This window comes from Streptopelia decaocto (genome assembly GCF_964273445.1).
Source record: "Streptopelia decaocto genome assembly, chromosome: 1".
NCBI classification, from domain to species: Eukaryota; Metazoa; Chordata; class Aves; order Columbiformes; family Columbidae; genus Streptopelia; species Streptopelia decaocto.
Genome location: NC_138663.1, coordinates 149,050,456 through 149,076,237, shown reverse-complemented (window position 1 = coordinate 149,076,237; position 25,782 = coordinate 149,050,456). Strand labels below are relative to the sequence as shown.

At 41.1% G+C, this 25,782-nt stretch overlaps 1 protein-coding gene across 2 annotated transcripts in view; it reads left to right on the top strand.

Annotated features, from left to right (window-relative positions):
* Positions 1–25,782, top strand: part of TMEM255B (transmembrane protein 255B) — a 76,817-nt gene that overhangs the window by 13,152 nt on the left and 37,883 nt on the right. For both annotated transcript variants that reach the window (XM_082057493.1, XM_082057494.1), the window contains exon 4: positions 19,353–19,442. In XM_082057493.1, coding sequence (XP_081913619.1) covers positions 19,353–19,442 — 90 coding nt within the window. The remainder of the gene's footprint in view (positions 1–19,352; positions 19,443–25,782) is intronic.

The window sequence follows — 25,782 nt, the reverse complement described above, 5'->3', positions numbered from 1 at the left end:
TGGATTTGCTTCTGGCAGAAGCATCCTGCTTTTTGTTTTTTACTGAATTACTTTCCTGCTGGTTTAGTGAGCTCAGTTGACCCAGGGCAGGATCAGATGAGTGCCAGAGCTTGGCTGGGACCATGTAGCTGCGAAAAGGATGGGGAGAGAGACAAAATACATTGGTCATGCCAGTTTGGGCAGCAATGAGCCACACTATCAGCTCAATTGTAACAGGTGATCTCATCCTGTGCAAGAAGTTTAAGTCAGGAACACTTTCCTGAAACTATATGTGTTAAAAAGAAGTAGAAAACCCAGAGTTCTTGTTATCAAGATTCCCTGGCTAGATCAGACAGGATCAGATGACACTGTGTGTTGGTTTTAGATTTAGCTTGGCTTTGCTTTTATTTATGTGAGGAAGTTGCAGAAAGTCCTTGGGGCATCTGGGTAAAGGAAGGTGTGTAGGACTGGATTTGTGGAAGGTTTTACACCTTCCTTGTTCTTGGCAAAAAATAGCAGTGTCTTGGTTGAATAACAGCACATCAAATGTGCACTTTACAGTAGACTGATTATAGTCAAGTATCATGAAATATGATTAATTTTATAATGGTCATGGTTTAACTTAAGCTAGCAATACAACCACAATAGTCGCTCACTCACCCCCCTCCCAACCCCTAAAGAGGGGAGAGAATTGAAAGGAAGAGAGAAACTTGGATTGAGATAAACACAGTTTAATAAAACAATGAAATACTAATACATTATTAGTAAATATATATATAAAATAGAACATAAAATAAAAGATACTCAATGCAATTCCTCACAAACTCTGTCCACACCGAGCAGCCAGTCCCACGCAGCAGCATTTGGTCCCAACAGCTGATCCTACAGAGAGAAAAGAGGAAAAAGGGAGAAAGGCCCAGAGGTCCCTGCAAAACAGAAGGATGGCAAAAGGCTGAACTAAACACACCAAACAGAACTCCCCCAGCAGGTCTCTGAGCACAAAGAGAAGAACCAGAGAGCAAGAGAGCTACTGGAAGATCCTGACTCTCCTTAAATACGAAGCTTGATGGTAATGGGATGGAATACTCTTACTGATCAGTCAAGCCCTGCCCCATCCATGCCCTCCTTCCTCGATGCCTCACACCTGTGGGCAGAACACTCAGAATGCCCTTGGCTCTCAGACCAGAGCAATTGAAAACATTAACTCTGTGCTGGGGTGTTGTCTCTTGTTCTCAAACTGAGTCCAAATAACGATCATGCTAGCTATGAAAAAGAAAGGTTTCTAACTGCATGAAGAAAATTAACTCATTTTCAGACAAACTAGCACAGTGATGCAGAGCCTTCACTGCTATAAATCGAGAGTGATATTAAGCTCAGAGGAGGAAATTATGGATTTATCTTGCTTTTTACTAAGAAATTACTACTTTACTTACAAGTAGTCTGCTGTGATTTACTGTTTTCTTCATAAATGTCTTGTTCTCCCTATTTGTAGGCAAACGTCTTTCATAATATAACTTTTTTTTTGCATTTCTTTTAAGTTTCAGTGATGCGTTTGAAACTATTCCCCTGCTTTTTTTTCTAGCTGGGTTTCCCAGAGGAATGCAATTTATGAAGCTATGATGTTTGTCTGTGTCTTTCTCTCTTCCCCATTCCAGTTTTTGAACATGTTGACCAATTTCAGACAAATTCAGCAGGGAGGCAGAGACTTCAAAGTTGTGCAGTTCCTTCAAGTTTCATGAAAATTCGCAGGTGGGCATAGGAGAGCATTTTGAATTAGCTCCCCTGTGGTGGTAAAGGCTGCAATGTCAGCTCACCTCTTATTAAAAACTAGAAAATCAAAATGGGACATGACCTGTGAGACACAAATCTGCAGCAGGCTCATTAATTTTGCTACTAACAAAACAGCTTATTTGTTTTTAAGAACTCTTGCCCCTCATTTCTATATCAGAGACCAGGATGAACAGCAGGTTCCAAGTTGCAGACTCAGTGGTGGACAGATGAAAATAACTTTGTCTTCCACAGCATTCACTCTGCTTTGCTAACAGGCATAACATTTTAGGGTTGTTTTATCTCTCAGTTTTTTGCTAATTTGCCTCTTCTAGTTTATTATCGCTTCTGTCCTTAGCAGAAAGAAGAATGGCTGAAAAAGACGTAAGGTGGGTTAGCAGCGGTTAAACCATGCAACACTCAATGTGTTGTGTCATTTACACAAGGACTGTGGAGAAATAAATGTCCAGTGTATTTGGTATTGGTTCCTGTTTGCATTTCTCAGCATGGAACAAGGAAAACTGTTTTCTGCTGGTAACACTTAGTGGTGATCTGGCTGTTGAAAGATTGGGTTTCTGGGGAACAGGCCAAGAAAATAACTAGAAAGTTTAATTATGCTTCTTGCCTTGAGTACCATCCACATTGGGCTAGGCCTTTTAACACTGTCTTTGCTAAGGCCGAGCTGCTTGTCTTCAAGTATTATGGAAATGAGTTTGAAAGGGTTTATGTCATGCTGCAACTGAGGGCAGTAATTATTCCCTGGAGTGTAACTTGAGTATATTCGATTGAAAGCATTTAGGGCAGTTTTAACAAATTTGCAGCCATCAATAAGATTCTAAAGACTTACATAAGCACAGAAATGTAACAGAAATGTCATATTCCTGTAACTAAAAATTCTGTGCGTTGCAGCAGGACAAAAGAGGGTGAGACGGAAAATGTTTACTCAGTTGCTTCTATTTTAACTGGACTTCCTTTCAGCAATTAGTGCAGTATAATTTAAATTCAACCCAGTGTAGCTCTGACAATTATCTGGCCCTCGTAATGACTCAATACTTCTTTTTTTTTTTTTTTTTTTTTTTTAACATTGAAAATGAATGTAGATTCAATTACACTGGAAAAAAAGATCTATTTTAAATTGCCCTTTTCTCCATAAATCTACTTCACTTTTTGTTTTGAAGTTCTGTTTCCTTGTGACCTATCCACTGCAAGCCCAGGTTTATTCATGGTTGATGAAATGCTAAGTGCAATATGAAATAGGTAATGGTTAGCAGAACTAGTCCAGCAAATATCCAGCACTCAGTAAATGCGAGCACAGGGTTTGAGGAAGAATGAAAGCACAGTTAGGCAGAATGGACAAGGATTTGTTCTTAAAACATCACATTAATAACGTGGCACTTCTTTGACCTCGTTCTTGGCATCCCAGGGCCCACAGTGGGAGCTCAATGTGCTGACCAAGGTATAACCCTTAATTCAAAGGAACTGCAGCCTGCAGAAGCAGGCTCTGCCTCATTGACCAGCATGATTTCACTTCACCTCTTAGCATTCCTGCTTGGCTCTGCTACCCAGAACTTGGCACCAGCAGAACAAAATTTCCCTTTGACTAAAGATGTGCACTGATTTCAAATGGTTCTCACTGGAAAACAGGAGAAAGTGAAGAATAATGTGTTGCTGTCCCTTTTTGCCTCTCTTGCCCCCTGCAGAGCAGGTCATGGGTTAAAGAACAGAGTATAGCTGTGCGTTGTTCCATTCCAAAGGCACACTCATTTCAGCCGTGTGGGTGGAAAATATGATACTGCTCAAATCAAATGGATTTGATTGTAAGACATGAAGTGTCCTTGCTCATTTGCCTGCTTGCCATCTCCTCATGTTACATACAAAGTATTTCAAATTAGAAAATGAGATGCTGAAGTTGCTTGCAGGGGAGGGGAAGGCTGGATGTGCGGGGGGCTCGTGGCAGTGGAGCTGAGCTGAGAGCAGCAAGCAGTGCTGGGGGAGTGCTGCAAAAGGTTTCTTCTCAGATGAATGTGGAGGTGGCATGAGCTAGCACCCAGAAACGAAGCACTCTTTAACGTGCAATGTTGATAAGACACCATGTGTGTTGTTTTGGCTAACCAAATGAATAAACCAAGAGCTGGCTCGCAGTTTCCACTCACACCTCTTTCCAATGCCAGCCTCATCAAGCTGTACTGTCTCACGAGGCTGAAAATGAGCGTGCTGGAGCTGCAATGCCTGCAAGAGTGATGGGGAGATGCAAGGGCACTGTAACAAGTGTCAGGGTTTTGAACATTTGTGATGTCTCAGTGCTGCCTGCCAGAGCTCTCAGTAGGGTGGTGGGAGTCACGCCAACAGCAGCGCAGCTATGGTGGGAAGGGGGTGGCAGGAGGTACAGGAGTGTGACGGACACAGAGAGAATGGGAGGGGTTAGCAGAGAGGGGGTGACCCCTCAGGAGGCGTGAGTTATGGCCTCAAGTTGCAGCAGGGGACTTTTAGATTGGATATCTGGAAAAAATTCTTCATGGAAAGGGTTGTCAGGCACTGGAACAGGCTGCCCAGGGAAGTGGTGGAGTCACCATCCCTGGAGGTGACTTAGATGGGGTTCTTAGGGACATGGTTTAGTGCCAGAGTTAGGTTATGGTTGGACTCAATGATCCTGAGGGTCTCTTCCAGCTGAAATGATTCTAGGGGTTAGCGCAAACCTCGGTACTATACTTACCATGAAGACAGCTGTCGGCAGCAGGTCTGAGACCTGAATTCACCCATTGCTGAGTCTTACTTGTGTTTTCTTCACACAGTTAATTTTCTTGCTGGCATGCCTAGGACATACTCAGATATAAACCTGATGCTCAGCCGGCTCAACTTGGTCCTTGGCTTGTTCAGAGAGATGCTTGTGGTGATTTTAGCCAAGGAGATATTGCTTGTGACAAAAGCGGAATTTCAAAACATGAGGGAGGTTAAAACATGGAGCTCTGCACACAAACAGAAAAGGCAAAGCTGTTTCTTCAGATTTCTCAAGGGATGCTAAGTTTAGGTGCCTTGATATGCTTGCTTCCCAATCTCTGTCAACAATAATTTCAAATTAAGTGCTGAAAAGAAACTACAGCAGAAGTTGGAGAAACAAAGCAACACTTTTCTGGTTTTAGTTGATAGACGTCCCGGACCATGCATATGTTCCTGCCCAATGTTATTTTCTTGCCACTAGACTTTGCATCTGTTTCAGAAGAAAAGCTTTTTTAAAGGAGTTACATGTGCGAGCCAGTTTTCAGAATTATAAGAGCCAAACCTCTTTCACTTTTCAAAATCAATGTATCTTGTAAATTGGTTATGATGTCCATCAGAAAATGCCCACTGGACATTTTTTGTAAAGGTGGTTGGTTTTAGTATCTACACTGAAAAAATATACTGATATGGATACCTACTGTGTTATTTTCAAACATATTGTGTTTCATCTGCTTTTTTGTGTAAATTGAACATGCTGGAAGAAACTGACTTTAGTGCAGATTTTGACTGAAGATGCTAATTGCTGATAGATTCCATATCACAGATTAAGCTAATTAAAGCAGCTTGTTTACATAAAGAGAAAAATCATTACAATTCAGTAGATCTCCTGAGACTATCTTTGATGTTCCTGCACAAATAAAAGGAAGAAGTCTTTATTGTAGTGCAGGGGAAATGCAGATCATGTAAAGGCAGTCGTTGTCATTATGAGTTTATTATTTCTCCCTTGAACTCAAGCTTCAGAGAAAGTCAACAGCACTTTTTTTTTTCTTCAGTGGTGATTTTTTTGTGTGCTCTAATTTCACATAGTTCAGGGAAAAACAATTAATGCTGATGTAAAAATGATACTAATGGAACAAATTAGCAATCATCCTTGTCTTGTTTAGCACCTTTAAAATGATTAAAACTGAGCAGACCTACGGCTATCTTTTCGGTTATAAGTGTGTGATAGATTTTGTGGTGCACATTTCAGAACAAGACAAGCTGATTTATATAAAGATAACCTGTACAGGTTTTACTGACTTTGTGACCCCTTTTTAAACCTTTTGGGGAAGGATTTTGAATGTAGTCTATCCACGGTAGGTCTAGGAAATCTGTGTTATTCCAGGTAATGCAGGAGAGTATTCAGCAAAGTCATGAGTGATGTCACAGAGGTGTAATTGAGGGTTCTGCTTACTGCAGAACAATACCTGGATTTCTCAAAGAGAAGCGCGACTTAAAAAGTTTGGTGGCAGGTTCACTCTATTACTTACTGCATGAGGGAAATATGCCAAGCCAAATGCTGCTGACCTTCTCTCCAGGTGCCTGTACCTGTTCACAAAGCAAACTTTCAAGATTCTTCTTCCCCTGATAACTGTTCGCGCCAGAGTCTGTATTTATGAGCTCCAAAGGCAAACTTTCAGGGGAGGCCTGTACCTGTTTGCGAAAGCAAACTTTCAGGCATTCCTTCCCTGATAACTGTTCGCTCTGGAATCTATATTTTAGAGCTCCAGAAGCAAACTTTCAGTCAAGGCCTGATAACCATATGCAGTGCAGACTTTCAGGAGACAAAGTTCTCAGGAAAAAAGAAAAAATTAATGGAGTAGAATAGCAGGAGGGCTGGCTCAAGCTGGGTACCTGCACAGAGGTCCCCCGAGCACAGGAAACCATAGACCTTTATATCTTTACAAACCATTCATTCCACGATTCAGTCCAATAGCAATATTTCACTTTCGGGTCTTCTTGCTTCTCATTGGATCTTTTTCTCTGATTCCGCATGGGCCTTTGTTTTGTTCAGCTGTAGACATTGTTTATGGTCCATAGCCTTGTAGGTGCTGTTTGGTCTGAATAAATCCTTTTCTTCTCAGCAAAGTAAGAAATAGGCCCCATTTTGCAGATGTCTGTAATGTCTCTGCATTAGCCTTGGCTTGTTATTTTTCCCAGTCAGTTCTATTTTTCCCAGCAAAGTGCAAAATAGGCCTTATCTTGCAAGTGTTCAGTGTAGTTTGTAGTTGCTTTTGGTAAATATGAGCAGAACTTTACAGCTTGAGATTTCAGCAGATCCAGCTTACTAAGTAACATGAAGCAGAGGGTATATTAAAAATCATACAGCCTTATGCTTCCAGATGATTCATTATATTCAGTATGCATTTACTTAAGCTAAATCATTGACATTAAATTTAAATTGGGCTCATCCACTGACCTGTGAGTAGTAAAACCATCACCATACAGCCAGCTTATTTCACAGAGAGAGCTCAAAGTAGGCTCACTCAGGCTGTCATATTTATAGAATAAAGTGGTTGACTCGTAGTCAAATTGCATACAGTGGGAAAGGTCTGCATGAGATTCCTTGCACCCACAACTCATCAGTGTTCAGTTGCCTTTCTGCTTCCTTGTGGGTTTCCTAAAAGGAGTTCTTGGCCTGGCTACAGCTCAGGCCTTTCCCTCCTCTGGAGCCTGGACCAAACTGCTGCTGGTTTGGTGGGGGAAGGTCAAGTGCATCTGCCACAAATGGAAGCAATATAAATAACTGGAGATGTTTTGAAAGCTCAGTTGTTTCAGCTGAAGAGGAGGAGGACAGGTGTATGTCTGTGGGTATGAAAACACCATCGAAAGTGAAGGCAAGTGAAATTAGAAGAATAAAATTTTCTGGGCAATTATATAGTTGAAAAGTTGTTTATGATTTATTTTAGTTAAACATTTTTAGAGAGACATTTTGCTGTTATTAGTATGTCGTATTCCATGAATGGAGGACCAAGTGAAATATTTGGGATTTCTTTTAATGCAGTTATTTGACCTTGTGCATTTAACATGAGGATTTCCAATTTATAGTAAACATAAATATCCACTGACACAGAGACATCTTCCTTTCTCCTCTTCCTTCCTTTCCTCCTTCTTCTGTCTTGCTGACTCCTCCTTCTCCTCTTACTTGCCCCAGCCAAAAGTAGTTCCCACTGGATTAGTGAGTTTGAAGATTCAGAGCCAAGTGAGCATCAAACATAGCAGAAATAACTGGTGGGGCTCCATGGCTGAGAGTAGAGAGGAGCCTGTGTGAGAGTGGAACAGGACTTGTCCCTTTTGCTGGGAATAAAATGTTATATCATCTCACGCTGCCATGAAACCATCATCTAAGTGCTGTCAGTGAGTTGAATGCCTGAAGTGAGATAGTATAAATTTCCCCACCAAATATGAAGTTCAGGGACTCAAAGACAAAAATAGATGCTCTCACTGTGTGAATTACCAAAGGAAATGTGGGGGATGTTTCAGGTCTTCCCCTCCTCATTCCTTATGGACCAGCATTTCATATCACTTATCTACAGGTCTGTGTTTTCAGGTTTTACCAGTGCAGACTCAGCAGCTAGTCATGCAAATAATTATATATAAGTATTATAATACATAAATGTACTATATTATAACCATATAGTAAATAACATGTAACCTATGTTCACCTATATGTATATGTATTTACAGCTGACGTGCTGGCAAATACCTAGCATACTGCCAAAAATGTCTGTGCCACTGACACTATGTCTTTATTGTGCAAAGTGCTTTTTGCACTCTTTATAGATGTGTCTGCCAGGACGGTTTAACTAATAAAGCTGTAATGGGAAGTACAGGCAGGGCTGTAGTAATCTTTCCGTTCCATCATCAGGACTGTGTCTGTCTGACATACCTAGAGAGATGCCACTAAGTACATCCAGCTGTAGCCCAGCATGGTAGTTCTTTCCTTCTCATACAACCCTATGCTAGTGTGTTGATTGACCTGTCCCAGGTCTGACCCACCCCAGTTTCCCCAGCCTGTGACCCAACACAGCATTAGCTCAGTCTCAGATAAGAAACCACTGTATTTTTTCACTGTTATCATTGGTAGAAAGAAATGGAAAAATTATTACAAAGGGAAAAATTTAGGAGAGACTTTGGCTTCTATTTGGAGAGATTTCCTGGCAACCAGAGTGGCTTCAGTTTGCTTTTGGAAGCTTAAATTCTATAGAAGCAGAAACGAGATACATACATACATATATATGTATGAAAATATGCATGCACCAGCACAGCTTATTTTTGATACTCCAGTCTTTGAAGGCTGGCACTGTTCTTTTGAGTCAGAGATTAGAGCTACCAATTCAATTGAAGTCCTTTGGCATGTGGTTCCTTTAAGATCTGTGCTTGGAAACAGTACACAGAATTAAGTGCATAATAGGACACTTTTTAACTGCCAGGTTGTTTTCTTATCCTGTTTACTGTCACACAGCCAAAACCAAAAGTAAACCCTATGACCCATGAAATGTGTTTGTGGAACAATAAAGAAATCGATTACTCTCCCTAGCAAGCAGGATCAGGGGATAAAACATCTCGGTAAGGAATGTGGGATAAATGCTCGCGTGTGTGGGGCAGAAGGTGAGGTGGGGTGTGCCCTGTGAAAAACACAGGCCTCTTGTTGAAGAATGCGATCAAATTATACAGATGAGTATCCCTGTTGGCCAGATACAATCTTCCAGACTCTGCAGGTAAAACTTCACTACATGAAAGCTTATAAATTAATTGTAATGCATTTCTGATAAGGAGTGTGTGTGCCTTGAGAAACCAATGCAGTCAGTGTAACGTGAAAGAGGATTTGTAAAGACACTAATGGACTTCGACATAAAAAAAGTTCCTGCTGCTGAAACAGTGTCAACTGTAGTAGTCTGATCTATGTCAATTCCACTATTTGTACCAGGAAGCATAAACATTTATGGTATGCTATTTATTTCTGGTTTATTGTTCTCATACTGCTCTGAACAGCTACCTCTGTTTAAGTGATGAAATGAGCTTGTTCCATTTTAATCAATAAAAGAGCATCCATGAAAGGAAGTATGTGATGGATTTCTATAAAGTCAGCACTGCTGATCAATGAATCTAATTTTATGTTTCACTTTTGTCCCTTTTCCTTTTAATGCTGTGTTTAGTTTTTGGTTCTTGACTATTTTATATCCTGAAATCTGTAATAGTTTTTAGCCATTCTTAGGTAATGCTTTTGTTGATGTTTGCAAGGGGGAATTATTACCAGATTGAAATACCTACTGGACTAAGACTTGTTTAGGCTCTTTGCAAAACCATTAGCATTTCTGCAGCTGTGAAATTCAGATTTTTTTTTTTTTTTTAAATTTTCTGTGTAACATCACTTTGTCTTCATCAAACCCCAGGCATCCTTCTCACCTTCCACATTACTCCCCTCACTCCCTTGCAAGCCCCAGGCAAATGACTGAAGGAAAGTCCTGAAGCAGAGAAGAGAAAGCACAAGTCAGACCAGCCAACATTAAGGGAATGAAAGCAGTATTGACAAGATGTTTTAGCAGCACAGATACTTCCTCAATGAGGCTCCCTCTATAGCCAGTGGAAAGAAAGACAGATACCATCAGAACATACTTCATCCCACTCTACAATAGATGTAGAAGTAATCTTGAAGTGTCTGGCTCTCTGTTTACTACAAAGGAGCACAGGACAGCTGAGACAAATACTATTATTTTAAGTAGCTGGAATTATTAATGATGAAATCTACCCCTTAGGAGAATTTTCTTAGCAGATTCACCACATTGAAAACACCATGCTTAGTACCACCCGGCAGCCTGGATGAGAACTACTGCTTCACTTTGGAGGGAGAACTGCAACATTCTCCTTTCAGAAATACATACTGAGGCTTCACACCCTGTTCTGCTACTGAGCAGAGCATGGTTGATTCCCATAATACAGGCTAATCTGTCTAGCGAAGGCATGCTGTTCCCCATTTTGGTATCGCCCAATCTATACTTATATCTGCATGAATGAATCAAGTCATGAAGATATAATACCAAATGCTCCAATAATTTTGGTCTCAAAAGTCGTCTGGAATCACTTAATGTGATTTGGCATAAAGAACAGCAACACAGCCCTATGAAATAAAAACCTAAAACCCATACAGATGTAAAGAGATGAAAATGAATGAAAAAGTACATCACCAAAAGGCAGCTCTTAAACAAAGTAATAATTTGGGGGTGCCAGCTCTCATTCTGAATGTGGCTTTGGAATAGGGAGACAAGGACTTGCAAAACCAGGAGAAGATGGCCAGAACAACATTGGCTGTAAAAGCACATGATGTCTGGAACTTCCCTGGGAAGCCCCAGGGCTCCTCTACCTACTAGTAAGAAGGTGGAACAGGGGGAAGGGGCTTGATCATATACTCAGCACCCTATTTAATGGGCTGAAAGAAAAACAGAGCAGCTATTTAAACAAATATCTTTAAAAGCAGCTAAAAGATGCAGCTGCTCAGACTAGAGAGGGCCAGTGATTAGGGTAGTTGTATCAGCTCAGATTAGGGGCAAGATATAGCATTGCTGTTTGAACGAGCTGGGTGAAGTTGAGATGTGCAGCTGCTAGAAGGAAATCAGTAACTGTGGTAATGGTTACTGAGATATTAAGAGGGGACCTCAGATGCTGTGGGGGCTTAAAAGAGCACCAATAATAAATCTAACCCTGCACCATAAGATTTTTTTTTTTAAGGCTTTTTTTAGCTTGGCTTCTGTTTCTCGTCTTGGAAAATATGAACCAAGTACAATTCAGTCTTTTGTCCAACATTGTTTTAGTAACATCTGCTGGACTCGAGTGGCTGGAACTCTAAGACTTTCCCAGACTCCAAGGAGAACTGATAGCGCATTGTCAGTGTTGACATTTTTCACTGAGTCAAGACAAGCATTTATTCATCAGTGAATGAATTATCTTGAATTTCATATGTATTCATTTACGCATACATCAAATTAATTCTCTGATTGCAGTGTAATGATGACTCCAGTTTTGAAGTCTAAGTGCACAGAAATGGCTTGATATAGGTTTTTAAATTCAGTAGATTAGTCACTCTAGTAAAGATTTGCTTGTAAAACAATTTGAAATAATTTCCTGGCTGTTTTATGTGGGATATTGTAGCTGATATTAGATTATAAGAGAAGAAAGAATATATTAATCAGGTAAACCTTCTCAATAACTTTGTTCTGTGTTTCATAATGACTATTGATTTAATTCCTGCTGTTTTTTCATTACTTGAAGATAAAAATACAGGAAGATTCATCTTTATTTCATATAGCATTTTTCACAGAAACGGAATCCTCAAATGCTTTAGTAGGCTAGAATAAAAGACAAACTAAATTACAGAAAGTCTAGCGCAAAGTGGATTGGTATAAATTAAGGATTAATGCTCACGAGAGTGTTTCTAGAGGGTGAAATCAGCTGAGAGACCTAGACTAGGGAGCTATCAGTTTACATAAAAGCGAGGTTTTTGTTTGGACAGTACAATGTTAAGGCAAAATGTTTCCCTGCCACTTATTTTTAGATGCCTGAAGTTGACAAAGTTAAGCTGCTGCACTCAACCCCTGTGAGAAGGGCACAGCCACTGCTGGCTGGCAAATACAAATTTGCAGGGAAAGAGGACAGGAGAGATGCTCTGTGCGTGGGTAGCTGCAAAAGCCTTCTGAGGGGCTTAATGAGGGAACTAAGGGTCAGGTTTGAGCCACAGGCTTTCACGCCCTAAAGAGAAATGGCCAGCAAAGGTGGCTGTGTGAGCTACCTCCTGTTGTGGCACCCAGCAGGGCTGTCACACAGCCCCGGGCCTGTGTCATTGTCGTCAGGTGCACATTTCCCCCATCTCCGTAACTGTCACAGCAAGTGCTGCAAGTAAAGTTCCCAATAACCCAGGAAGTCTGTTTACCTGACCAGTAAATAAACAGTCCCTGTCCTAAAGATCTCCATGTGTGCCCGGAGAAGCTGGAATAAGCAGACTAAGATGCCTGTACTCCCTTTCTTGTCCTACTCAGCTGTGCTGCATCAGCCCTTTTGGCCTGGGGGAAGAACTGTGACCATTAAGTCACCCTGTTGCACATTTCCCATCTGTGGGCACTTCTATGGTCCCTTGCCCTCGTGAGGAGCCTAACTGATGAATAACCTGCAGAAGCTGAGCATCAACACCACTGGAAGTGGAAAAAAAAAAGCAATATACATTAACTATGCCTACATATCATAAATTAACTGTGAGCATCTAAGGCATAATAAAAGATATCGTCAATTCTGCCTTTCACCATTCTGCCCTTCAGGATGTGGGGCAAGAAAAAAGGGGAAATATTCTGAATGAAAATGCCACCTTTATTTTGAAAATGGATTTTGATCTTGTTTTTTCTCCTTGGCATAGTAATTGATATCTTTCATGTGTTTTCTGTATTCTTTCTCAGTGTTTGTTTATCTAATGAATTCTGCCTTTTTATGCATGTGAGGTTGCTTATATTTCCCATGGGACCTCTCCCCTGCCTGTGTTACACCAACTGGCCTTTTCATGTTGCTATTTTTCCTAATTATCCCTGACACGATGCTGGAAAACAGCAGACGTTTTTCACAGGCAGTAAAACAAAAGTCTTCTTGACCGCAAACAGCAAAATAACCCCAGTCCTTATAATTTATTCATTACAGCTAAAACCTAGCTTTTACTTTGCTAATCCCTCGGAGCGCAAATTACATGAAATAGGTGAGACAACTTAATAGTTGCTGCCAGCACTTCTACCTCCTTCACTTCTGTCTTGGCCACAGGGTCCCATCCTCTTGCACTGGGTCTAAGACTCATCTCTCCTTAGATCTCCATTTCAGACAGCAGCAAGCAGTCACATAGGCTCAGCTCTGTGCCCTGAGGTGCTATTAACAACAGTGAGAGAGAAGAAAACCTGTATCAAAGCTCTGTGTTTTCGCTAATAATATTCACCAACACATGACTGGAGTTTTTAAATTCAACAGTGATGATACTGTGGAAAGGCAGGTTTCCTGCAGGTTTCCAACTTGGTCACTTGATATGAACACAAAACTTGATCTAAACACACGACAACATCACATGCAACATCTCTGTCTGAAGGCTTTCCTGGTAATATAGGTATCTGCTACAGGCACTGGCTATGTTATTAGGTGTATTACAGTCAGAATCAAGCTATGTCTTTATGCATGGGATACCAACCCCCGTCCTTGTCTTCCTGAGCTGTACCAAAACTAGTGCTCTTACAGCCAAGAGACATTTTGTGTTTATATTTCTTCCCTCCTTCATCTGAGGGCCAGTCTAGGAAAGAGCTCTTCAGGGCAGCCATTAAAGTCTTTCATCATTATGAATTTGTGTCATTGTAACTAGTGCTATGAATGGAATTGGTGTTAATGAATAACAGATGTGACATAATCCTGTCTCCTGTGACATGACAAGCTTCCAGTAGAGCTTCAGTCACAGCAGTGCTATTACTGAAGAACCAGCCTTTGGAAATAATAGGTTGGCAGGCCATAAATTGTGAAGCATGTTACCTGGTGTAGTGAGAAACCTCCTAAGTAGCCCAGTTGTGAAAACCATCATAGTAGGAGCCTTGCCTGAGCTTAATTTTCATCACAGCAGCAAAACTTCTGTCCCAAGGGCAGGGGAAAAAAGTGGCCATTGTGGAAGGGGTGAGGGCCACACAAGAGGACTTTCCAAATTAGAGAAAATTAACTCACAACTGAAAGTATTTTTATATCATCCCACCTCACAATACAGGCAGGGTTTAGTTGATAGCAGCATCTGAAGTGCAGTGCAATGGGTTCAATTGTTTTAGCTTTGTGGGCTATTAATCTACAGCCCTGCTGAGGTTCCATGGTAACATTCTGGTTGAGACTGCGCATAGAGTGGAAAGTAATTCTCTGTTTTGCGTTTGTGACATAGTTTTTGTAAACTTCTGCTCTTAAATCTCCATCCTCAGTTTGGTGAAAAAATACAGCAGATTTATTTAAGACTATGCTAAGTTCTGAGCTTAGAGACACAGGGAAATGAAACCAGTAGAGAGGCCCACAGAATTAAACTGTATTTTGGGGAATGTAATGTTAAGGGCAGCCTACAACAAACCGCCCCATGCATTTCTTTTCAAAATACATTTGCTTTAACCTGTGTGGGGATAAAAATGGCTTTAAAAACCTGGGGCATAAGACTTACACAGCCTTTTGCAAAGCCTTCACTTGCCAGAGCAAAAGGTATTGGATGACAGTGTTTCTCATTTTACATTTAAGAGGGTAATTGTGATTCTTTCTTTGCTTGGAAAAAAAATCCCAGAGAGACCTGATGAACAAACAGCGCAATGCTTGGAGACATTGGAGGGTGTGTGATGCAAAGGTAGACCTTTAGCATGAGCAAAGTGAGTCTGTTAGGTACAATGTAACTTGGATCTGATACCGGGGTGATTTTCTGTACGTCTGCTGGCAAACTGTGGCTGCACGTCTCCTCGTGTCACACAGTGGGGATGTGGTGCCAGTAGAGCACGATTCGGCACACACAGTGCCTGGGGACCTGAGGGGTGGTGGTTACCTGAGAGCGTGGCTGCAGCCAGGGTGGCCGCATCAGGCTCCCCATTGGGTCTGGTTTGTAGCCACCTTTGAGCTCCAAAACCATGCCTGGGAATCGTGGGAAACTCTTAGTTGCCAAGTTCCTGTGCCAGGTACATTTCTGACATGTGAACAGCATCTGTGACCAACCTCCATGGCCATGGGATGTCCCCTGGCACCATTCTCTTCACTAGGCTTGCTTGCATGGGGATGACACCGTGCCGCCAGGGATGCTGTATGCCTGCTGCAGGGCAAGACAAGTGAATTCTGCAGTAAAAGGCAGCACGCAGGAATTTAGCGGTCCAGCCTTTCACTAGTTTTGCATTCTTGAGTGCTTCCATGTTATTGTGACACGACTGAAGATAGATCATAGAATTGCTTTGATTGGAAAAGACCTTTAAGGTCATCAAGTCCAGCCATTAACCTAGGAGTGTCAAGTCCACCACTAAACCACATCCTTAAGAACCTCATCTACATGTCTTTCAAACACCTTCAGGGATGGTGACTAAACCACTTCCCTGGGCAGCCTGTTCCAATGCTCGACAATGTTTTCAGTAAATATGACAGCTCTTCAGTTAACACTATATGCAAAAGTCCCTCATTCTAAGTGCTATTTTGTTCTCTCTTTTGCTAAAACACCACTGTTAAACAACTGGCCTTTGGTTTTGTTTGTTAGGCCCACATAGTGCAGTTTTCACTGTTCAATAATTGGCTTCATGGTTCCCTTGTATATAACCAATTTATTGTATTCTGTACCAGAACCAGGAGTAAACTTGTTCTGATAATAACAGCTGTAGAGAAGCCTGGTTGCCCATCAATAGGACAGCAAGAGCAAAACTCTTTATTGAATTACTGTTAAAATATGTTGTTATAAATAATGAATAGTTTTCCTGACAAAACATACTGCTATTGAAAATGGAGATGAGACGATGTGATGGATCAGTATTTATTTTTTAAAGTGCTGTTTCTTTAACTTATCAACAAAAATTCCCTATGTTTAAATGAACTGTGCTGCTTTTCTTTCTTGGCCATGCTAGGCTCATGAATTCATAACTCCAGCAATCACCTGCCACTCAGGAAAATTAGCTTTTGAATTTACAACAGCTCTTCATTTGGCTGTCTTGGCTGCAATTTTTAGGAGTAATTAGTTTCGTACTTTGTTTATGCATTTCTCACGTTCTCAATAAGCAATGGGAGGCTTGAGAAATAATATAAATCTGTAATTTCATTTTAAGGATTTCTTTGTGTTGTTCTTGTATTATTACTTCTTTTATCATTCTAATACATTTTGAAGTCAATTTAAGTAATAAGAAGCCTTGGGTGTCCCATTTTGACACTTCAGCATTGTAATAAATATTATGTCAGTCAAGAAATGGTCCTCTTCATTTCAAAGGGAACACTCACTGAAGTAGTTGCTAGTAGTCATGGATAAGAACAGCAGACTCTGGCTGACAGCCTTTGACTTGCACATGACTCCTTGAATGGGTAGATGTTCACCAACACAACTGAGGAGTGCAAAGCCAACTCCATTTCTCCTGCCTATGCTACAATTTACTGTGCACCTTTATATGTGGTCTCCTATAGCTATATGGTGAAACTAAAAGGCCAGAATACTCATTAGCTGATTTAAGCTATCTCCATGAATGGAAAATATTCGTTTGGGGGTTGTAGGTCATCAATAAGTTGCTCGTGTGTGAAATGAAAAGCCACCTTGAGGTCAGCTTCCAGTAATTTCATCCTGAGCTCAGGCAATTTGGAAACACCTGGCTAAGCCCACTAATTATTTGATTGACTGCTATGACTTGGAAAACAAGATAGAGGTTCCAGACAATAATGACTTAATCTGAACTTTTAAACACTGCTGCTTTTTCAAACAGAGAGATCAGGAGCTGCAGCAAATGCAGCTGCTGCAGGGCAGCATGGCCCACAGGTCTGCCATGATAACAGCTCTCTATGAGGAGCCCACAGCTTTCTTGATGAGATGCATGTCAAGATCTTTAGACAACCAGATTCATGAGACATGACCAACCATACTGGAGAGCCAAGAGGTAGTGGAGGTTGAGGGGTGATGCAGGCAACAGTGCTTTCTGAGGGTTTCTCCCTTCTTATGGCAGGATGGAGAGGTATGCAGGAGGGATGCAGCAGGTTCCCAAGATCAGCCAGAACTGTCAGCCTCAGCCACTTCTCTGTGTCCCCCTCCTCTCCACACTGGGGATCCAGATTACACAGTAATCCGTGTGGCAGTGCTGGCTTGCCTCTGATTGCATGAGCTAGGAGCTGTGACTTAATGAGAGATTAAAAGAGAGTATCAGAAAGTGTTTGAAAGCTGTGATTCTTGTACTTTTAATTTGCAGTTTTTGCTGGTTCCCTGGAAGCTCTTATTTCCAAATGGTTGATGTTGTTTTGAACTGTGTGTCCAATGCTATGGGTTTACAAGGCTGTAATGTCTTACCTGCCAAACGTGCATTTTTTTGAGGAAATCACCAACGCTGTGTCCCCTGTTGACACTATCGACATTGTACTGTTCTTAGCTTAACATAATCTAGAGTCCATTATTCAAGTGTGTTTGTGATGCCTTACAAATTTTACACATATGAAAGCAGTATTTAGGTAATGCAGATATGAATTTTGTATAGGCAAAAGGGATATATGAACTGTTTCAGTATAAGCTGGATAATCTATATGGAAGCATTTCTGACATACACGTTGTGAAGGAGCAATTAATGACTGGTAAATAACAAAGAGGTTCCAAATTCTTAACTGAAACTCTGGTCCGTGTGCTCTATCTATTAAGAATGTTGTTCTGTCAGTTTTCAAGGGAACTTTTTAGTCTGTTGTAGTTATTAACTATAAGGTGGTACTGTTGTAAATTAAAATTAACCTATCATATAGGATGCTTGTGAGGGTTGCTTTTGTGACTATTTATCAGAAATGCCAGAGACATGTGAGAAGTACATTAAATTATATTAAAAACATATCCAGAGAGTGCATGTTACGTTCACTTTGTGTCCTGCTGGTACCCACTCATCCAAACTTAAGGCACAGAGTCTGCAAAATCACCAAACCCTCTAATCTGAGAGACAGAGTGACTGTGTCTAGTCCTCATCTGATGGCACTGAGGCTAATGAGCCCAAGGGGAGCACCTTGCCAGCATGACACCATCCACCGTCCTGTTGATAAAGAATTAAAAACGCTTAATGAACGAAGCAGTCTGGGGGGTAAAATGCTGTCTGCAGCTGTAGCAGACAGGGTAACAAAGACAGCGTGGTGTCTGCGCTGCAGGTGGGACACGTACTGAGCCCTGCTATACTCTGCTGTGGCCATTCTGAAGGACAGGCTGAAAGCCCCAACAAGAGCAGGGGCCAAGGCAGCACACCCCAGCCCTTCCAGAGGTATAAGTCCTATGAGTCTCTGATTTTGCTGTGGCATAATTCATTATGAGCAATTTGGGATGATAAAAGCATTTGGAGACCTCATACCTAGTTATTAACTTATTATGATGTGTTTATCTGTGTGTGATTGTTCAGCCTGGAGAAGAGAAGGCTCCAGGGAGACCTTACTGCAGCCTTTCAGTACTTGGGCCTATAAGAAAGATGGGGACAGACTTTAAAGCAGGGCCTGTTACAATAGGATAAGGGGTAATAGTTTTAAACTAAAAGTGGTAAGATTCAGGCTAGACATGAGGAATAAAGTTTTTACACTGAGGGTGGTGAAACACTGGTCCAGGTTTCCCAGAGAGGTGGGAGATGCCCCATCCCTGGAGACATTCCAGGCCAGGCTGGATGGGGCTCTGAGCAACCTGATCTAGTTGCAGATGTCTCTGTTCATTGCAGGGGCTTGGACAAGATGACCCAAAGGTCCCTTCCAACCCAACTATTCTATGTTTTTATGTGTGAACTATTACCACTGTAATAAAGCTCTAGATATTGATGAGAGCTAACAGGACCATGGCTTTTTGCCATGCTCCCTGTGGACACCACTGCTGTTTTATTAAATAAGTTGATTTAGAAGAAATCACTGTTGAATTTAATAACTCTTACAGCTGACCTAATTTTCTCTAGAAAGATTTAAGCTTTTCTAGTAGACTTGATGGTATGTCAACCCAGCATCAAGAATTTCTGCCTTTTTTCTGCTGCCACACTGACCTAACACAAGTTACAGTAGGGGAAAATGTTGTTTAAGAATACTAGAAAAAACAGTGTAATTGTTTTATTTAAAGAATTATATTGAAAACATTACTTATTCTGTTTTTCTCTTCTCAGTTAGTAGCATCCATCGTGTTTATCAGCTTTGGCGTGGTGGCAGCATTCTGTTGTGCAATAGTTGATGGAGTGTTTGCAGCACGACATGTAGTAAGTACAATGATTTTCTGTAATCTTTCATTTTTGATTACTTATGTCATTTCTAGCAGGAAAGTATTTTCTTTTGGTTTATGTCTGGTAGCATATTAGGGTTTTTTTTAAATTTTCTTGTTGGAGAAATGTCTTTTGGCAAGAAATTTATAGGAAAGCCCATCATGCCAATACCCACAGATGGTGCCAACTGCTTATTCATCCCTCAGGGAGTTTCAAGTACAGAGGTGATGTAAAATGACAGAATGACAGGCATACTAAAATGCATACCTGCTTAGGAAAGGGAAGACACTTCAGCCACCACAAGCATTTATTTCCTTTTGCACAAAGGCTTTGTGGGCATGGTCAGGATTTGGAATGCACCAGACGGTGATGAGCACCAGAAGTCCCCGTGGGATTGCAGCAGCACAAAGGCAACGTTTTATTGAAGAAAAGACAGCAGAGGAGGTGGTGGGCTTTGGTTAGAGTTAGTGTGAAGGGGGAGCCTATTGAGTGACAAACAACCCCAAATTCACCATCTGCCAGCCATCAAAGGGTGGGTGGGCCATTTAACCAGAGTGACTAGTATCTCCAGTGTGTTTTCCAAACCCAGTCCTCATTCTGCACCCAAGCCTATTGCCATCTCTGCTTCAAAAAGACATTTATAGGCATTCACAGCACTGCAGCAGCAATAGTGTTACTTGTAGTTTATTACTATCTATGACTGTCTAGGAGTCTTATTATTTTCTTGTGTAAGTATTAGACAAACGTAGAACAAAGGTGGGGTTTCTGTTTGGTTAGTTGTTTTTTTTTTGTGTGTGTGTGTTTGGTTGGTCGATTGGTTTGGTTTTGATTTTTGATTTCTGTTTTGTTTGTGTTTTTATTTTGGCTCACAGAGTTCAAATAAAAATATTAGACAAAAAGGATCAATAGAAGAACAAGACAGACTGGGTTGTGGGGTTGTTTGAATTTGCCAGTTTATATGTTAGATGTGTGGTGTTTGTTGTTTTATCTTTTGTGACAGAATGCCTAAAAATAAATCTAAACCCAGTGTTTTAATTGAGCTTGGATTTCCAAAAGCATCAGAAAATAATAAGTTACATGTTGTAAGAGACACCAGAACTCAGAGGTAGGGTGCTGCATAACACAGCAAGTATGAGTGTATATGACTCCCTCACTGCTACGAAATACCACGGGCCTGTTCATCTTTCTGCTTATGTTCATTGAGGGGCAGCATAACACCACTGGCATCAGTAGAATTCTACTTAATTTTCTGTTAGCAAATGCATCAGAATAATTAGGCTTTGGATCTCTTGGAGCATAAAGTTGTAAACTGTTTTCTTTTTTACTGTTATTGAAGAGGACTTTAAACCAAATGTGGGCTTCAGAACCTTGTGTGCATTGCACAAGGAAGGAAACATTTATTGGTATAAACAACCGAGCTGTGCAATGTGAGCATGAATAAACACTCTGGATTGTAGTCATGTTTTGTGCCATGCAGACCTTGCTGGATGCCGAAGTGGCCTGCTTCTACTCGGATTTGCCCTGCTGTTGCTCTAGGTGACATTTGGTATAACTTTGTCTTTGATTAGCATAAGCCCAGGGAGTCTTTCCATAGGAACTACTTAAAAAAAGAGAACAGATTCCTTTTTAGGTTTCCTGCTCCTGAAAATTCAGTGGTTGTGCCTCAGAAAATCATGGCCACTTTTTCAGATGTTGGATCCATCTCCTAATTTCCCAGGAACCAGACTTATTTTTGTCCTGCTTCAATGTGATCATTAGGAAGTGTTCAGACAGCACTTGTGCAGTCTTACACCTTATAAGTGCAAGGCAGCCGTGCGGCCACAGCCCCCACTGCTGAGGCTGGACATGGCATCGCCTTCCCTGAGGCAAATTGCTGTGTCAGGGGACAATACGTGTGCTCAACCTCAAACACAGAGACAGGCATCACCCCTTCTATCTCTCTAGGAGTTTCCTCGGTCAGTTTGGACTCTTTTGGCTTTAAGTTCCTTTCACATATGTTGCTTAGGTATTCTAGAAATGGCACTGTTTCCCTATCTAAATCAATCGACAATATCATATACAAGTATTATTGTACCCTTTTATCTGAAGGAAGAGCATCTCATACGTAATACTTAGAATTTGTATTTGCCTCCTAGTTATTGTAGCATAAGTATCTGCGTGGCATTGCTTGCTGTTATGGCATGCCCTTGATATGTTGTTGTGGATTAAAAGTGACTCAGGTCATTGCAGTGGGAGAAAGCAGGCCAGTGAGGTGTTGTAGGAGAGCACCAAATCACAAAGTTGTTACACTCACCCAAGAAATAAGTATCTTACCATCTTGGGTGCAGTTCTGTCTCTGGGTATGACTGCATCACCTGTGCAGAGCTGGGCCTGGAAGGGGCTGGTCACCATCCAGCCATCTCTCAGAGTGCTGGAGATGTACAACACAATGACATGAACCCGCTTCAGTCACGGCATCATATGCTTCATGGAGATCAGTTTCCAGCTGTTCTTGTGTTTGGGCTGAGTTTTGTTTGTCACATCTGTCTCTTCTGGTCTCCTTCACATATTACAGAACAAAAAAAATACTTAGGAGTACCATTTGTAGGAAAACTAATTTGCATATGAACATGGCCACACTCCATCTCATTCTCCTCCTCTGTCTAATATGGAGCTTCACAGGATCAGGTGAAATAAAGGTGTACATCACCTAATTTCTCTGACCAATAGAATCATAGAATTATAGAATAGTTTGGGTTGGAAGGGATCTTCAAAGGTCATCTAGTCCAACCCTCTGCAATGAGCAGGGACATCTTCAGCTAGGTCAGGTTGCTCCAAGTCTCATCCAGCCTGGCCTTGAATGTAATACACCTGGGGAAATCTGTAGGGGCGGTAGTGTAAGTACACCCCCAATTTGATTTATAGGAATGGTGGGGCCTCATAAAAATGTGTTGTGCAGACTACGATGTCATCGTCACTGCGTTACGTCCTCTTCGTGTCACAGCTTATTTCCTTCAAGGAGAGCAGTAACACCACATTCAGTCCATTCCCCACAGGCCCATTCCAGCGCTGTTCAGGCCTGTGTTGTGCTCTTGCTACTGTGGCTGCTGCCTTTTTGGGATAACTGCTGGAGAATGGGACTAAACTGGCCTCTGCTCAGGGAAAGGACAAACTCCTGGCATGTCAGGGCAGGCGCTCAGGTCTACACTAAAGTAATGAAGTTTTAGTGAGGAGAAGTTGAGCAGCATTTGCTTTCTGTCTCCAGCATCAGGGTGCTGATAGCAAGGCTCCAGGTCCCTTTTCTCCTGGAGGTAGAAGTACTAGCTGAAACCAGACAGGCTTCAGACTGACAACAAATACAACATCCTCGTTCACATCAATTTAGAAATAGAAATATCTCCTGTTTTTCATTTTATTTTTAACTTCATTTGAGTTGGAAGGGATGTGAAGAAGACAAATCACATTATTATAGATTTTTCTTACTTAGTGCCTGCTGTCGAATGGAGGCTATTACTGATGCACATTTTCTCCCGATCTTTTAAAACTGTGGATAGAATAATAAAATGCTTTCTCTGTTTTATTTCCTTCCAAAGAAGGCATAAAATTGACCAAAAACTCTTTCAGGAAAGGGCGGTATTTCAGAAAAGAAATATTTAAATTATTTAAGACTCATTTTAAAACACTTTGCTTAATAGAAGGCTCTGGAGCACAGCACTTCTAAAATTAAGAATACTGAAGGAAAAGTAGCTTGATTTAAAATAGCAGTAGCTTATTAAAAAAATAATGCAGATGTAATTTACTGTGTAAGGTTAATTTCACTATTGGTCCCTTTAGGTGCACTCTTCACCTTCAAAAGAACCAAAAAGCATCCAGAATCAAATGAAACAAGTTGAACGTGGAATTAATGTGCAGTGATGTTATTTCAGAAAAATATGGTGATCACATGAATCCATTATTTGCACTTGTGTTTGCCTGAGATATTTTGTTATTTAGCAGATCGGAATAGCCCCTTTGTACAACAGCTAATGGAGATCACTCAACAGCCTCCTCTCACCACACAGGGAGATCCCCTGTCCCACCTCACATACGCATTCTCTGCAGTACCTACCACCCTCCTGTCCATGGCTGCAAGCTTTGGCCATTGCCACATTATCCTTCTCTTTGCAGTTATCCTCCAGGCAGAACCTAAAATAGCCAGCAACAAAAAATCCCGTTATGAGGTGAGGAAATTGCCTGCAAGAGGTTCCTGAGGAGGTCAGGAAGATGACAAGTCACAAAAGCATGGACAGATATTTTAAGCTGTGGAGACAAAGGCTTTATATCATCTTTTTACATAGTTGGCTGGGAATCACGGAACTTTGGTACTGACACATGGCCAATTGCATTTCCTGCAGTACGGGATAAAAAGAGACTCAGACATACCTGAAAGCTCTATGAGAAACCAAGGCCTCAGGCAGGGGAAGTCATCTCTACTTGAATATAATAACTGCTTGTTGATCTTGTTGAGTGGAATTCACAGATCATATTCAGACAGATTTATTAGAGGAGGTACACTAAAAAGAAAAAGCAGAGCTGAAGAGCAGGAGTTAATACCAATAAGAACACCAGAAGATAGGTCAGTGAAATTCCACCTTGGGACTGTTGCTGATATCCTTTCTCTATGCACTTCTTGGCTTTGTCTTCTCTGTAACAATTATTCAGGTAGTTCAATACAGCAATACACCCCTGAGTCTTCCTTTCTCCTCATTAAACAAGCCCAGTTCCTCCAGCCCATCCAGGTGTAGCTTGTTGTCTGGCCTTCTGATCATTTAGTGGCCCTGCACTGGTTTTACTCTAATTTGTCCAGGTCTTTCTTATACTGGAGAGAGACTAAAATTGGACACCATACTGAGATGTGCCCTCATGAGTGTTTATCAAAAAGGAATAATGACTTTCTCCAGCCTGCTGGTGGTGGTTTGATAATGCAGCCTAGTATGTAGTTGACCATCATCTTGCAAAAGCACCCTGCTAACATATGTTCAACTTGTCCACAAACACATCTGTTTTTTCTTTTGCCAAGCTGTTACCAGGTCAGCTTGAACTGTTGCCTGGGCTTATTCCAGCTCAGGTGCAGGATTTTACCTTGACACTGTACAAAAACTAATAAAATACAGTCAAAGAATTTAGATTAGAGTTAAACTATTTTTAAAGATGCACTTGCACTTGTTTCTATCAACAACAGAAAAAATTGAAAATATTTGGGTAGTCTATCAGTTGACATTTCATTACCATTTTTGGCTTTCTTTTAAGTATGAACTGGGCTGAATTTTCTGTGTTCATAAAGCCTAAGACTTTGATAACGACCCTTATATAGGTTATTATTAATTACTGCTACATCCTCTTAGCTGAAGTTCTGTTTTAATGCAGTTTATGATCAACCATGAACTTGCTTTAAAAGGAAGTGGGTTTTAAGAGAGTCTGATTTTATGTTGTGCAATGAAGGGATGACATAAATCTGCGGATCAGAACTGCTGCACATACACACTGTCCTGTCACCTTGTGCTTGGAGCCTGGTTTCTCTGCCACGGAGAGCTGAAAGGTCCAGTGAAAAGCATGGCCAAGGGCTCTGTGGCTCAAGTGTCTTAGAAGTGCTTCTAAGACATTCTTCTGAAATGGTCTTTATTTCAGCCCCACCCCTCCCCGCTGAAAGCAGCCTCCATGGTTTTTATCTGGGTGGCTTGAATGGACACATCTTTGAATGAAGGCTTGGATGGTGTAGTGGAATGTGACCCTTTGAAAGAAGATAAACTGCTTACAGCTTCTGATTGTGAATGGTGATGTGCCAAACTGGCAGTATAATCAGATGCACTTCATGTTAGCTTTTACAGATAGCCAACAACATGGCTTACTTCATTACTTTATTACTAGCAATTTGAGGAAACACTATGATAAGGTACCATATTAGGAACTGAAACCTGGAATGGACTATGCTAAGGGATATCATGTTGTAAAAGCCTGAGAAGAGGAGCATCTTGCTCTGTTGTTTTGCAATTTCAGACCTCCATTTTTATACAGATAGACCCCAATCCATTCAAGAGTTTTCTTTAGTTTCCACAAATATGAAACTGAGAAAGTAGTAGAATGTGAAATGTTGGGAAAACTGGTCCAGAGAAAGCATGAAATCCATTTATCCATAAGGTTATCCTGCCCAAGATCACCGGGGGTTTGCTGAACTTCACTAGAAAGCACAAACACAAATGGCTGCTTTGTTTATGGAGATCTGGGGACTTTTCTTATTCTTGCTACAGACTGCCCTGGATCATAGTAGTGAAATGACAGAAGAATAAGAGACCTTCTTTAGGTTTTTTATGATGTAGGA